A 17,500-nucleotide genomic window follows, 5' to 3' on the forward strand; every position below is an offset into this window, starting at 1 on the left:
ATCATTAAAAAACGAAACTCAGTTGACAGCAAAGAGTTGGATATGACTTTAAAACATAACCAAGCATGCATCACTATAGCTCTTGTCTCAAAGTAGGTGTACTGTCACCACCTGTCACATCACACCCTGACTTATTTGGAGTTTTTTTATGTTGTTTTCCTGTTTGTAGTGTTTTAGTTCTTGTCTTGCGCTCCTATTTTGGTGGCTTTTTCTCTTTTTTTGGTATTTTCCTGTAGCAGTTTCATGTCTTCCTTTGAGCGATATGTCCCGCATCTACTTTGTTTTAGCAATCAAGACTATTTCAGTTGTTTTTATCATTAATATTTCAGTTGTTTTTGTCCTTCTTTGTGGGGACATTGTTGATTGTCATGTCATGTTCGGATGTACATTGTCTTTGCTCCACAGTAAGTCTTTGCTGTCGTCCAGCATTCTGTTTTTGTTTACTTTGTAGCCAGTTTAGTTTTAGTTTTGTATAGCCTTCCCTAAGCTTAAATGCCTTTTCTTAGGGGCACTCACCTTTTGTTTATTTTTGGTTTAAGCATTACACACCTTTTTTACCTGCACTCTGCCTCCCGGCTGCCACCTACTGATATGGAAGAGTATTACACGGTTACTCTGCCGAGCTCTAGACAGCACCGACCACTCAACAACACATCATTTGCAGACTATAATTACTGGTTTTCAAAAAATATTTTTAACCCAAATAGGTGAAATTAGATAACCACGGCACACATGTCCTGGGAAAAACCGTCCGACCGGAACTCTCTAATAACTAAAGTTCCTTGGGTGAATAATATAAACTCACTACACCGGTATGTTTTAGCGCTTTCATGGCGAGTTTACTGACAGATATAAGTAAGAACTTTACACTACTTTATATTCGAAATGGCAACAGCGGAGGATGAATGTCCCATAACAAGAAGGTAGAGAAAAAGAAGAAGCTTATCGACTACGGGTTCGCACCGACTACAAAGGCGGACGCGCGCACATTTTCAGGACTTATGCAGATCCCAAATACAGATCGGCAGGTACCAGAAGGTACGAAAAGTTGCCTTTGAATAAAATCGTGAAACAAAACGCCAGATGATTTCTTACCTTATAAACACACCATAATAATACTCCTATGTTGAAGCACAGTACAATCCGTCAAGCGGTGCGGCGTCATAGCTTACCAAAGTCGTACTAAAACATTTTGATTGATTTTTGAGCGCCGTGTGTAATGTTCTATATTTTCAATGGAACATATAACATTTTGGTGTTGTTTACTTGAGTCATATTGCAGTCTACACGTATCTCTTATGTGTGACTGCCATCTACTGGCCACGCTTATCATTTCACCATGTACCAAATAAAATAGCTTCGAGGTCGGTAAGCACAACCAGAATTATTCCGTACATTAGGCGCACCGGGTAATGTTCTATATTTTCAATGGAACATATAACATTTTGGTGTTGTTTACTTGAGTCATATTGCAGTCTACACGTATCTCTTATGTGTGACTGCCATCTACTGGTCACGCTTATCATTTCACCATGTACCAAATGAAATAGCTTTGAGGTCGGTAAGCACAACCAAAATTATTCCGTACATTAGGCGCACCGGGTTATAATGCGCACTGTCGAATTTTGAGATAATGAAAGGATTTTAAGTGCGCCTTATAGTCCGAAAAATACAGTAGTTTAGTAATCGAGTACCGTATTTTTCGGAGTATAAGTCGCACCTGCCGAAAATGCATAATAAAGAAGGAAAAAAAAACATTATGCAACTTTCATAAACTATGAAAAAAACTGCGACATATAGTCCGAAAAATACGGTAATTTGTTGTTTGTTTGATTAGTCAAATCATCAAAATAACCCACTTTATAGCCTCAATGCGTATTTTAGGGAAAATAAAAAATAAATAAATGTTTTAATTAATTGTTCTAATAAATGCACATGTGTGCATTATTCAAAATAAAAAACTCTTATTGAAAACAGTGGAGCACAGGACAAAGAATCAAACCATCATAAGGTGTTTTTTCCGCCTCCTGTCAGCCATATCAATCATCTTCAAACATCAATAAGTGTTTCTGCCGCCGTTTAGAAAAAAACACTGAATTTTCCGTTAGTAGTAAAAAATGTTATGTCAGGAAAAGATATAGGAGGACACAAATATAGACGGATTGAATGGATTCCTTAATGGACCATTATCCTACATCTTATCAAGGAGGAAGATATAGAGCGTTAGATTATTTCCCTTTGCCCGTGTGAAATATTTTTCTCCCTTGTGAGTGACAGGCCCGACATATTGAAGTGCGGCGCTTGCCATCAAGGAAATAGATGAAATGTCGGTTAAAGGTCAGGAGAAAAAAGATGAGCAGGAAGGAGGGACGGCAGCTGCAAAGAAGTTTTAACTTTTTAACGTCACTGATGGCAGCACCAGAAAGGACAATAGGAAAAAAACTGCCAAATAACATTAGGGTACCACTTTAGTATGGGGGAACATATGCACCGTTAATTAGTTGCTTATCAAAGGAAGAAATACTTAATTTAGAGTTATTTTTAAAAAGGATTGAAAATGGAAAAAGATGGAGAGAAATATTTATTTTGTTTTAGTAGTTTTTTTTGTTTGAGGACAAACATGACACAAACTTTCCCAATTGTTAGACAACCTACCGTTTAACATGTTTGTGTGTATGTTCACTGATGACACTATTTGGTGGACATCGTTTTGTCCTACTAATTTTAGCGTTTCTTGAACTCATTATAGTGTGGACGGTTTGTTTACATGTAAAATCTTCCACTTCTCATTTTGTCCACCAAACTTTTTATACTGTGCGTGAATGTACAAAGGTGCGCTTTGCTGGTTATTGACTTGTTGGAGTGCTAATCAGACATATTTGGTCAGTGCATGACTGCAAGCTAATCAATGCTAACATGCTATTTAGGCTAGCTGTATGTACATATTGCATCATTATGCCTCATTTGTAGGTATATTTGATCTCATTTAATATCCTTTTACTAGTTTTATTTAGCCTGTTTGACGTTATTCTATATACGTACATACGCACATACGTGTATGTGTGTATATATATATATATATATATATATATATATATATATGTACGTACGTGTGTACATATATATATATATATATACATACATACATACATACATGTATGTATATATATATATATACACACACACATATATATAAATATATATATATATATATATACATATATACAGTGTATATATATATATATATATATATATATATATATATATACATATGCAGTATATATATATATATATATATATATATATATATATATATATATATATATATATATATATATATGTATGTATATATATATATATATATATATATATATATATATATATATATATATATATATATATATATATATATATATATATATATATATATATATACAGTATATATAAATGGTTGTCCCAATAGCAATATTTTTGGACCGGTGCCGGTACCAAAATGTATTTTGATACTTTCTAAAAAAAAAAGGTTACCACAAAAAAATGGCATTATTAGCTTTATTTGAAGAAACATCTTAGTGTACATGAAACATGTGTTTATTATTGTAATTTAGTCCTTAAATAAAATAGTGAACATTTCAAGATTCAAAATGGGCAGCACGGTGGAAGAGGGGTTAGTGCGTCTGCCTCACAATACGAAGGTCCTGAGTAGTCGTGAGTTCAATCCCGGCCTCGGGATCTTTCTGTGTGAAGTTTGCATGTTCTCCCCGTGACTGCGTGGGTTCCCTCCGGGTACTCCGGCTTCCTCCCACCTCCAAAGACATGCACCTGGGGATAAGTTGATTGGCAACACTAAATTGGCCCTAGTGTGTGAATGTTGTCTGTCTATCTGTGTTGGCCCTGCGATGAGGTGGCGACTTGTCCAGGGTGTACCCCGCCTTCCGCCCGATTGTAGCTGAGATAGGCTCCAGCGACCCCGAAGGGAATAAGCGGTAGAAAATGGATGGATGGATGGATGGACACTAGGGCGGGGGTCAGCAACCTGCGGCTCTTTAGCGACACCCTCGTGGCTCCCTGGAGCTTTTTTAAAAAAGGTTGAAAATGGAAAAAGATGGGGGAATTTTCTTTTTTTGGGGTTGAGGACAAACATGACACAAACCTTCCCAATTGTTATAAATTCCACTGTTTAATATGTGTGTGTGTATGTTTCACTGATGACAGTATTTGGTGAACATCGTTTTGTCCTACTAATTTCGGCGGTCCTTGAACTCACCATAGTGTGGACTGTGACGCAACAGTTTGTTTTCATGTAGAATCTCCCACTCCTTCTTTGTCTCATTTTGTCCACTAAATGTTTTATACTGTGCGTGAATGCACAAAGGTGAGCTTTGTTGATGTCATTGACTTGTTGGAGCGCTAATCAGGCATATTTGGTCAGTGCATGACTGCAAGCTAATCAATGCTCACATGCTATTTAGGCTAGCTGTATGTACATATTGCATCCTTATGCCTCATTTTGTTTGATAGTAGGCTAATATAGCTAATATAGACACTTGCATCATATGTTGCTTTCATTATAACACTTATATAAGACTAATATAGCTAATATAGACACTTACACCATGTGTTCATTATAACACTTATATAAGACTTTTAAAGTCATTTTGATAGGCTATTATAGCTAATATAGACACTTGCATCATATGTTGCCTTCATTATAACACTTATATAAGACTTTTAAAGTCATTCTGATAGTAGGCTAATATAGACACTTACACCATGTGTTCATTATAACACTTATATAAGACCTTTAAAGTCATTTTGATAGTAGGCTAATATAGACTCTTACACCATGTGTTGTCTTCATTATAACACTTATGTAAGACTTTCAAAGTCATTTTGATAGGCTATTATAGCTAATATAGACACTTGCATCATATGTTGCCTTCATTATAACACTTACATAAGACTGCTAAAGTCATTCTGATAGTAGGGTAATATAGACACTTACACCATGTGTTCATTATAACACTTATATAAGACTTTTAAAGTCATTTTGATAGGCTATTATAGCTAATATAGACACTTACATCATGCGTTGCCTTCATTATAACACTTATATAGGACTGTTAAAGTCATTTTGATAGTAGGCTAATATAGCTAATGTAGACACGTACACCATGTGTTCATTATAACGCTTATATAAGACCTTTAAAGTCATTTTAAAAGTAGGCTAATCTAGCTAATATAAACACTTACACCATGTGTTGTCTTCATTATAACACTTATATAAGACTTTTAAAGTCATTTTGATAGGCTATTATAGCTAATATAGACACTTACATCATGTGTTGTCTTCATTATAACACGTATATAAGACTTTTAAAGTCATTTTGATAGGATATTATAGCTAATATAGACACTTACATCATGTGTTGCCTTCATTATAACACTTATATAAGACTGTTAAAGTCATTTTGATAGGCTATTATAGCTAATATAGACACTTACATCATGTGTTGCCTTCATTATAACACTTATATAAGACTGTTAAAGTCATTTTGATAGTAGGCTAATATAGCTAAAGTAGACGCGTACACCATGTGTTCATTATAACACTTATATAAGACCTTTAAAGTCATTTTAAAAGTAGGCTAATCTAGCTAATATAGACACTTACACCATGTGTTGTCTTCATTATAACACTCATATAAGACTTTTAAAGTCATTTTGATAGGCTATTATAGCTAATATAGACACTTACATCACGTGTTGTCTTCATTATAACACTTATATAAGACTTTTAAAGTCATTTTGATAGGATATTATAGCTAATATAGACACTTACATCATGTGTTGTCTTCATTATAACTCTTATATAAGACTTAAAGTCATTTTGATAGGCTATTATAGCTAATGTAGACACTTACATCACGTGTTGTCTTCATTATAACACTTATATAAAATGTTTAAAGTCATTTTGATAGGATATTATAGCTAATATAGACACTTACATCATGTGTTGTCTTCATTAACACTTATATAAGACTTTTAAAGTCATTTTGATAGGATATTATAGCTAATATAGACACTTACACCATGTGTTGTCTTCATTATAACACTTATATAAGACTTTTAAAGTCATTTTGATAGGCTACTATAGCTAATATAGACACTTGCATCATATGTTGCCTTCATTATAACACTTATATAAGACTGCTAAAGTCATTCTGATAGTAGGCTAATATAGCTAATATAGACACTTACACCATGTGTTCATTATAACACTTATACAAGACCTTTAAAGTCATTTTAAAAGTAGGCTAATCTAGCTAATATAGACACTTACACCATGTGTTGTCTTCATTATAACACTTATATAAGATGTTTAAAGTCATTTTGATAGGATATTATAGCTAATATAGACACTTACATCATGTGTTGTCTTCATTAACACTTATATAAGACTTTTAAAGTCATTTTGATAGGATATTATAGCTAATATAGACACTTACACCATGTGTTGTCTTCATTATAACACTTATATAAGACTTTTAAAGTCATTTTGATAGGCTATTATAGCTAATATAGACACTTACATCATGTGTTGCCTTCATTATAACACTTATATAAGACTGCTAAAGTCATTCTGATAGTAGGCTAATATAGCTAATGTAGACACGTACACCATGTGTTCATTATAACACTTATATAAGACCTTTAAAGTCATTTTGTTAGTAGGCTAATCTAGCTAATATAGACACTTACACCATGTGTTGTCTTCATTATAACACTTATATCAGACTTTTAAAGTCATTTTGATAGGCTATTATAGCTAATATAGACACTTGCATCATGTGTTGCCTTCATTATAACACTTATATAAGACATTTAAAGTCAGCTGCTAAAGTCATTCTGATAGTAGGCTAATATAGACACTTACACCATGTGTTCATTATAACACTTATATAAGACCTTTAAAGTCATTTTGATAGTAGGCTAATCTAGCTAATATAGACACTTACACCATGTGTTGTCTTCATTATAACACTTATATAAGACTTTTAAAGTCATTTTGATAGAATATTATAGCTAATATAGACACTTACATCATGTGTTGTCTTCATTATAACACTTATATAATACTTTTAAAGTCATTTTGATAGGCTATTATAGCTAATGTAGACACTTACATCACGTGTTGTCTTCATTATAACACTTATATAAGATGTTTAAAGTCATTTTGATAGGATATTATAGCTAATATAGACACTTACATCATGTGTTGTCTTCATTAACACGTATATAAGACTTTTAAAGTCATTTTGATAGGATATTATAGCTAATATAGACACTTACACCATGTGTTGTCTTCATTATAACACTTATATAAGACTTTTAAAGTCATTTTGATAGGCTACTATAGCTAATATAGACACTTGCATCATATGTTGCCTTCATTATAACACTTATATAAGACTGCTAAAGTCATTCTGATAGTAGGCTAATATAGCTAATATAGACACTTGCACCATGTGTTCATTATAACACTTATATAAGACCTTTAAAGTCATTTTAAAAGTAGGCTAATCTAGCTAATATAGACACTTACACCATGTCTTGTCTTCATTATAACACTTATATAAGATGTTTAAAGTCATTTTGATAGGATATTATAGCTAATATAGACACTTACATCATGTGTTGTCTTCATTAACACTTATATAAGACTTTTAAAGTCATTTTGATAGGATATTATAGCTAATATAGACACTTACACCATGTGTTGTCTTCATTATAACACTTATATAAGACTTTTAAAGTCATTTTGAAAGGCTATTATAGCTAATATAGACACTTGCATCATATGTTGCCTTCATTATAACACTTATATAAGACTTTTAAAGTCATTTTGAAAGGCTATTATAGCTAATATAGACACTTGCATCATATGTTGCCTTCATTATAACACTTATATAAGACTGCTAAAGTCATTCTGATAGTAGGCTAATATAGCTAATATAGACACTTACACCATGTGTTGTCTTCATTATAACACTCATATAAGACTTTTAAAGTCATTTTGATAGGCTATTATAGCTAATATAGACACTTACATCACGTGTTGTCTTCATTATAACACTTATATAAGACTTTTAAAGTCATTTTGATAGGCTACTATAGCTAATATAGACACTTGCATCATATGTTGCCTTCATTATAACACTTATATAAGACTGCTAAAGTCATTCTGATAGTAGGCTAATATAGCTAATATAGACACTTGCACCATGTGTTCATTATAACACTTATATAAGACCTTTAAAGTCATTTTAAAAGTAGGCTAATCTAGCTAATATAGACACTTACACCATGTGTTGTCTTCATTATAACACATATATAAGACTTTTAAAGTCATTTTGATAGGCTATTATAGCTAATATAGACACTTACATCATGTGTTGTCTTCATTATAACACTTATATAAGACTTTTAAAGTCATTTTGATAGGATATTATAGCTAATATAGACACTTACATCATGTGTTGTCTTCATTAAAACACTTATATAAGACTTTTAAAGTCATTTTGATAGGATATTATAGCTAATATAGACACTTACACCATGTGTTGTCTTCATTATAACACTTATATCAGACTTTTAAAGTCATTTTGATAGGCTATTATAGCTAATATAGACACTTGCATCATGTGTTGCCTTCATTATAACACTTATATAAGACATTTAAAGTCAGCTGCTAAAGTCATTCTGATAGTAGGCTAATATAGACACTTACACCATGTGTTCATTATAACACTTATATAAGACCTTTAAAGTCATTTTGATAGTAGGCTAATCTAGCTAATATAGACACTTACACCATGTGTTGTCTTCATTATAACACTTATATAAGACTTTTAAAGTCATTTTGATAGAATATTATAGCTAATATAGACACTTACATCATGTGTTGTCTTCATTATAACACTTATATAATACTTTTAAAGTCATTTTGATAGGCTATTATAGCTAATGTAGACACTTACATCACGTGTTGTCTTCATTATAACACTTATATAAGATGTTTAAAGTCATTTTGATAGGATATTATAGCTAATATAGACACTTACATCATGTGTTGTCTTCATTAACACGTATATAAGACTTTTAAAGTCATTTTGATAGGATATTATAGCTAATATAGACACTTACACCATGTGTTGTCTTCATTATAACACTTATATAAGACTTTTAAAGTCATTTTGATAGGCTACTATAGCTAATATAGACACTTGCATCATATGTTGCCTTCATTATAACACTTATATAAGACTGCTAAAGTCATTCTGATAGTAGGCTAATATAGCTAATATAGACACTTGCACCATGTGTTCATTATAACACTTATATAAGACCTTTAAAGTCATTTTAAAAGTAGGCTAATCTAGCTAATATAGACACTTACACCATGTCTTGTCTTCATTATAACACTTATATAAGATGTTTAAAGTCATTTTGATAGGATATTATAGCTAATATAGACACTTACATCATGTGTTGTCTTCATTAACACTTATATAAGACTTTTAAAGTCATTTTGATAGGATATTATAGCTAATATAGACACTTACACCATGTGTTGTCTTCATTATAACACTTATATAAGACTTTTAAAGTCATTTTGAAAGGCTATTATAGCTAATATAGACACTTGCATCATATGTTGCCTTCATTATAACACTTATATAAGACTTTTAAAGTCATTTTGAAAGGCTATTATAGCTAATATAGACACTTGCATCATATGTTGCCTTCATTATGACACTTATATAAGACTGCTAAAGTCATTCTGATAGTAGGCTAATATAGCTAATATAGACACTTACACCATGTGTTGTCTTCATTATAACACTCATATAAGACTTTTAAAGTCATTTTGATAGGCTATTATAGCTAATATAGACACTTACATCACGTGTTGTCTTCATTATAACACTTATATAAGACTTTTAAAGTCATTTTGATAGGATATTATAGCTAATATAGACACTTACATCATGTGTTGCCTTCATTATAACACTTATATAAGACTTTTAAAGTCATTTTGATAGGCTACTATAGCTAATATAGACACTTGCATCATATGTTGCCTTCATTATAACACTTATATAAGACTGCTAAAGTCATTCTGATAGTAGGCTAATATAGCTAATATAGACACTTGCACCATGTGTTCATTATAACACTTATATAAGACCTTTAAAGTCATTTTAAAAGTAGGCTAATCTAGCTAATATAGACACTTACACCATGTGTTGTCTTCATTATAACACATATATAAGACTTTTAAAGTCATTTTGATAGGCTATTATAGCTAATATAGACACTTACATCATGTGTTGTCTTCATTATAACACTTATATAAGACTTTTAAAGTCATTTTGATAGGATATTATAGCTAATATAGACACTTACATCATGTGTTGTCTTCATTAAAACACTTATATAAGACTTTTAAAGTCATTTTGATAGGATATTATAGCTAATATAGACACTTACATCATGTGTTGTCTTCATTATAACACTTATATAAGACTTTTAAAGTCATTTTGATAGGATATTATAGCTAATATAGACACTTACACCATGTGTTGTCTTCATTATAACACTTATATAAGACTTTTAAAGTCATTTTGATAGGCTATTATAGCTAATATAGACACTTACATCATGTGTTGTCTTCATTATAACACTTATATAAGGCTTTTCTATTTTTGCAGGTTCAGAAAGATTTGTTTTTTGTATTTTTGGTCCAATATGGCTCTTCCAACGGTTTGGGTTGCCGACCCCTGCACTAGGGGAACATATAAGGGTTAGGGTTATTAATAAGCAATAATTCTGACGTTTTTGAGGGAAGACTCTTAGTTAATGCCTTACTGGTTGTATAATAAGGCCATGCAGAATAAGGCATTAATAAGTACTTAATGACTAATTAAGAGCCAATACGTTACTAATTTGCAACTAATTAATGGTGAATATGTTTTCCCCTTACTAAAGTGTTACCGACATTAGTTTATGACTATTTGTGGCGTTTCAAAAGCAGTAATGACTATGATTATGTACTAGGAAAAAACAAAACAATAAAGCATAAAGACGTCCTGACAAAGCAACCCCGCCTCTTTATTAATAATAGTCATGTGAGTGACAGTGCATGTTGCCACTTCATTAAACGGGGCCTAATTAGCCCTTGAGTGGGTAGAACTGTTCTCATACGCCGTAATATTACACTACTCGTGTTGCCAGGTTGAAAGGAAAAACTAATTTCAAATTAAATCCACGTCAGTGCCTTTTACTCCCGGCATTCTAAATTTGATAAACACTGGCTCGTCTTATGTAATTAGGAATCAATAAGAGATGAGTAATCTGTCTGGATAAATTCCAAAAAAAAAATGTCACTTCAATTGAGACACTCGGAGGGGGAAAAATTGGGAGAGTCCCCATCCTTTAGTCTGATGTCGATGTGGACTTGTCAGTCAATCCATATCTGCATTGATCACACACACACACACACACACACACATATTCTTGTATATATTACCTTCTTGAGACCTCTGAAAAAAAGGCCTACCTCTTTCTAGATATATAAAGATTTGTATTTACAACATTAATGATACATTATAGTATTTGGCCACCTGCCTTGACTCACATATGAACTTGAAGTGCCATACCATTCCTAACCCATAGGGTTCGATATGATGTCTGTCCACTTTTTGCAGCTATTACAGCTTCAACTCTTCTGGGAAGGCTGTCCACAAGGTTGCGGAGTGTGTATATAGGAATTTTCCACCATTCTTCCAAAAGGCCTGGCTCTCAGTCTCCGTTCTAATTCATCCCAAATGTGTTCTATTGGGTTCAGGTCAGGACTCTGTGCAGGCCAGTCAAGTTCATCCACACCAGACTCTGTCATCCATGTCTTTATGGACCTTGCTTTGTGCACTGGTGCACAGTCATGTTGGAAGAGGAAGGGGCCAGCTCCAAACTGTTGGGAGTGTGGAATTGTCCAAAATGTTTTGGTATCCTGGAGCAATCAAAGTTGCTTTCACTGGAACTAAGTGGCCAAGCCCATTTCCTGAAAAACAACCCCACACCATAATTCCTCCTCCACCAAATTTCACACTCGGCAGAATGCAGTCCGAAATGTAGCGTTCTCCTGGCAACATCCAAACCCAGACTCGTCCATCAGATTGCCGGATGGAAAAGCGTGATTCATCACTCCACTGCTCTAGAAATCACTGAGGTCCTGAGAGCGGCCCATTCTTTCACAAATGTTTGGAGAAACAGTCTCCATGCCTAAGTGCTTGATTTTATACACCGGGCCAAGTGATTAGGACCCCTGATTCTGATCATTTGGACGGGTGGCCAAATACTTTTGGCAATATAGTGTATATACATACTATGCAAATACAAAAAAGCTTGTTGTGAGTTGGAATTTCACAAGAAAAAGGTCACAATTTCACAAGAAAAAGGTCAGTTTTACAAAAAAAAACTTACAATTTTGGCAGTTTTATAATAAAAGTCGTAATTACTCAACGCAAGTCAAAAAATGTTCAAGAAAAACTGAAAATGTCCACATTATTATGACAAAAGTGGGAATTGTACTCAATAAGAGTCGCAATTTTACAAGAAAAGCTTACAATTTTGGCAATTTTATGAAGAGAGTCGTAATTTTACGCGACAAAAGTCACAATTTTAATGAGAAAACTTAAACATTTAGGCAATATTAAAATAATAATTGGAATTTTACTTGGCAAAATTATGACAAAAGTAATAAATGTCACTATTTCGCAAGAACAACCAAAAAAATGGCAATATTGTGATACAAGTCCGAATTGTATATGAAAAATGTCACCATTTAGTTTAACATAAAGTAATAATTTTATGAGAAAATATTGCAATATTACAGAAACAGAAATAATATGAGAAATTGTTCCCAATTTTATAAGAAAAAAGTCGACACATTCTGAGAAAAAGACTGCTTTTAGTTACCGTATTTTTCGGACTATAAGTCGCAGTTTTTTTCATAGTTTGGCCGGGCTCCAGTGCGACTTATATATGTTTTTTTTCTTTTTTATTATGCATTTTGGGCAGGTGCGACTTATACTCCGGTGCGACTTATACTCCGAAAAATACGTTTTTTTGTTTTTTTTTTCCCAATTTTTTGTTTGTAATTGGTTTTTAATCTTTATTTACTCCAAGTTATTACAGTATGCCTCTATATACATATTTATTTAATTGTTTTGACAATTTTTCCCCAAAGGGGGCGCATTTCAATTGCTTACACACACTTGTTATTAAATATGTTGGCCACAGGGGGAGCACTTCAAATTTTTACAAACACTTGTTATTTCATATGTTGCCCAGAGGGGGAGCACTTTTAAAACCGACACACAGTCAATTTGAAAAAGTCCCTCCTTTTTGGGACCACCCTAATTTTGATAGATTTCACCACCAGGGGTGCAAATGAGATCTCTATTTTTTTTGTTTTTTTGTAATGTGCTTAAGGCCGATGACAAACGAGTCACGGACCACAGACCGCACTTTGGGCAACCCAGCTGTAGAAGCTAACTGTTAATAGCCACTATAGTCTTAGTACCGTAGCGTATTTGTTCATCCTATGGTCACATATGGGACGCGGGTTGTCTTACGTCAGCACGGGAAGTCGTAAAATCAGCCGTTCACCTGGCGGGTTTTTTTTGGGGGTTGAATAGGGAAGTCCTTCTTTAACTGCCGTTTTGTTTGATCATATATTGCTGCTTATGCCATACTTGCCAACCCTCCCGGATTTTCCGGGAGACTCCCGAAATTCAGCGCCTCTCCCAAAAACCTCCCGGGACAAATTTTCTCCCGAAAATCTCCCGAAATTCAGGCGGACTCAGGTCCATGAGGACTTGAGTCCGCTAACCCACAATATAAACAGCATACCTGCCCAATCATGTTATAACTGTAGAATGATCGAGGACGAGTTCTTGGTTTCTTATGTGGGTTTATTGTTAGGCAGTTTCATTAACGTCCTCCCAGCGCGGCAACAACACACAACAACAGCAGTCACGTTTTTGTCTACCGTAAAGCAGTTTGTCTGCCGTAAACAGCAATGTTGTGACACTCTTAATCAGGACAATACTGCCATCTAGTGCATTTGATGAAAGCACTTTTGTGCGTGCCACACATCAATGCATCATCAGAGAGGGTTTTCAGCATGGTTAGAAAAATAGTGACAGAGAATAGAACAAGGATGGACAATTCAACCCTTAACTCAACAATGAGTAGATGTGTAAATAAATGAACACTGCAATTCAAGTATTTATTTTATATATATATATATATATATATATATATATATATATATATATATATATATATATATACACACACACGTGTATATATATATATATATATATCCATATATGTCTTAATAAGGTTATCCAAAAAATAGTGCTCAATACCGTAGTAGAGCGCAATATATGTATGTGTGGAAAAAAAAATCACAAGACTACTTCATCTCTACAGGCCTGTTTCATGAGGGGGTTCCCTCAATCATCAGGAGATTTTATATATCCATATATATATATATATATATATATAGCTAGAATTCACTGAACGTCAAGTATTTCTTATGTGTATATATATATATATATATATATATATATATATATATATATATATATATATATATATATATATATATATATATATATATATATATGTATGTGTGGGAAAAAAATCACAAGACTATTTCATCTCTACAGGCCTGTTTCATGAGGGGGGGTACCCTCAATCGTCAGGAGATTTTAATGGGAGCATTCGCATACCATGGTTTATATAGGGCACAGAGTGGGTTGGGTACAGGCTGGCCTAGGGGCGTGGTGATTGGCTTTGCGAATGCTCCCATTAAAATCTCCTGACGATTGAGGGTACCCCCCCTCATGAAACAGGCCTGTAGAGATGAAATAGTCTTGTGATTTTTTTCCCACACATACATATATTGCGCTCTACTACGGTATCGAGCACTATTTTTTGGATAACCTTATTAAGACATATATATATATATATATATATATATACTGTATATATATATGAAATACTTGACTTGGTGAATTCTAGCTGTAAATATACTCCTCCCCTTTTAGCCACACCCCCAACCACGCCCCCGTCCCACCCCGACCACCCCCTCCCCCCTCCCCCCACCTCCCGAAATCGGAGGTCTCAAGGTTGGCAAGTATGGCTTATGCACCTGTCAATGTTTACTTTTGCATGCACATTAAATAAACCAAAAATCCTGACTTTGGAGCAATGTTCACGGACTCTAGTATTTGGCTCTCTATTAGATGCAATGGTTTTCCGTATTGGGACCATGATTTCGGTCCTAACTTGTTCACCGGTCCTCATGTGGAAGGTACTTTTCCTCGTTGATGTATCAAGAAGGGTAGAAATACAAAAACGTACACACACACACACACAGTCTCTTGAATAACTAATCCATTATTTCTGTCCTGCTCACTTTTTCTTCCTTTCGAGTGGATTATTGGCTCCCATCTGTCCTTAAACACAAAACCCTATTTTTCTTTCTAGTCCAGAACTGCATGCTGAATAAATCAATGACTGTTTTTCAAAGAAAGAAAAAAAAGATACATTTGTTACACTGTCATGTTTTTAACTGCAGCAGAGTAAGTGCTTCCAATGTCCTTGGCGAGCACAAAGCTATTAAATGAATTTTATGCACAGGACGCCACACATGAAACATGACTTTTTTTTTTTTTGTCCCGCCTTTCTTAGCGTCATCTCTGGTCAGTCAACTCCGAGCCGAGAAGATTGAGGAGAAGAGCATCACGCTGGTGTGGAGGCAGCCTTCGTCGCCAAACAGCAGCAGGACGGAATATGAAGTCAAGTACTATGAAAAGGTAAGTCTAATTGTTTGCACGGAGGTACCTCCACTTAAAGGTGTTTTGAGATAAGAGCCGTCTCTCTGCGAGTTCCTTCAAGTTTGCGGTACAAGCATCCCCCCGACAGAAAATGTTGAAATGAATTAAAATGACATCGTTCCGTTTTGAGACCCGCAAAAAAACTAAATTTTAACATGTCATGCTTTTAAATTAAAGAACGCGTCTCCACTGCTCTAGAAATCACTGAGCTCATGAGAGCGGCCCATTTTTTCACAAATGTTTGTAGAAACAGTCTCCATGCCTATGTGATTGATTTATACACCTCATCATTTGGGCGGGTGGCCAAATACTTTTGGCAATATAGTGTATATACATACTATGCAAATATAAAAAAGCTTGTTGAAAAATTTTTGGGGGGGAATTTCACAAGAAAAAGGTCAGTTTCACAAGAAAAACTTAGCAGTAGTATAATAAAAGTCGTAATTTTACTCAACGCAAGTCAAAATTTTACAAGAAAAAACTGAACATTTGCACAATATTATGACAAAAGTTGGAATTGTACTCAATAAGAGTTGCAATTTTACAAGAAGAGCTTACAATTTTGGCAATTTTATGAAAAGAGTTGCAATTTAAGGCAACAAAAGTCACAATTTTTATGAGAAAACTTAAACATTTTGTCAATATTACAAAAATATTTGGAATTTTACTTGGCGGATTTATGACAAGAGACATACATGTCACTATTTTACAAGAACAACAAAAAAAATTGGCAATATTGTGATGCGAGTCAGAATTCAATCAATCAATCAATCAATGTTTATTTATATAGCCCTAAATCACAAGTGTCTCAAAGGGCTGCACAAGCCACAACGACATCCTCGGTACAGAGCCCACATAAGGGCAAGGAAAAACTCACCCCAGTGGGACGTCGATGTGAATGACTATGAGAAACCTTGGAGAGGACCGCATATGTGGGTAACCCCCCCCCTCTAGGGAGACCGAATGCAATGGATGTCGAGTGGGTCTAACATAATATTGTGAGAGTACAGTCCATAGTGGATCCAGCATAACAGTAAGAGTCCAGTCCACAGTGGGGTCAGCAGGAAACCATCCCGAGCGGAGACGGGTCAGCAGCGCAGAGATGTTCCCAACCGATATACAGGCGAGCGGTCCACCCCGGGTCCCGACCCCGGACAGCCAGCACCCCATCGATGGCCACCGGATCTGTATGTCTCCCCTTCCACAAGGGATAGGGGAGTGACAAATGTCAACATTTTGCATTAAAAAGTAATAATTTAACATAAAAAAGTAATCATTTAACGAGAAATATACCCGCAAAAAAACAAAATTTTAACAAGTCATGCTTTTAAATAGAAAAAAAATGGTAGATAACACATACTCTCTCAAAAACAACTATTCCATTCTCATCCGTTCTCCCTTTCGTCTAATTCTTGGCACCTCTTCTCACCATCGAAACCAATTAGGGTCCCCTGTGTGTATTTGCAAAGATAACAACACAGGGTGTATTTATTGTGTTTTGTCCTAGAAACAAAACAAATGGTAAA

The 17,500-nt window shown here is 34.2% G+C and overlaps 1 protein-coding gene across 3 annotated transcripts in view; it reads left to right on the forward strand.

Annotated features, from left to right (window-relative positions):
• Positions 1-17,500, forward strand: part of LOC133621196 (ephrin type-A receptor 7-like) — a 744,518-nt gene that overhangs the window by 554,591 nt on the left and 172,427 nt on the right. For all 3 annotated transcript variants that reach the window (XR_009817616.1, XM_061983155.2, XM_061983156.2), the window contains exon 6: positions 15,829-15,953. Coding sequence is in view for 2 of the 3 variants with exons in the window: in XM_061983155.2 (XP_061839139.1) it covers positions 15,829-15,953 (125 nt within the window). In the remaining variant the exon portion in view is untranslated. The remainder of the gene's footprint in view (positions 1-15,828; positions 15,954-17,500) is intronic.

The sequence above is a fragment of the Nerophis lumbriciformis genome, linkage group LG21 (genome assembly GCF_033978685.3).
Source record: "Nerophis lumbriciformis linkage group LG21, RoL_Nlum_v2.1, whole genome shotgun sequence".
Taxonomy (NCBI): domain Eukaryota; kingdom Metazoa; phylum Chordata; class Actinopteri; order Syngnathiformes; family Syngnathidae; genus Nerophis; species Nerophis lumbriciformis.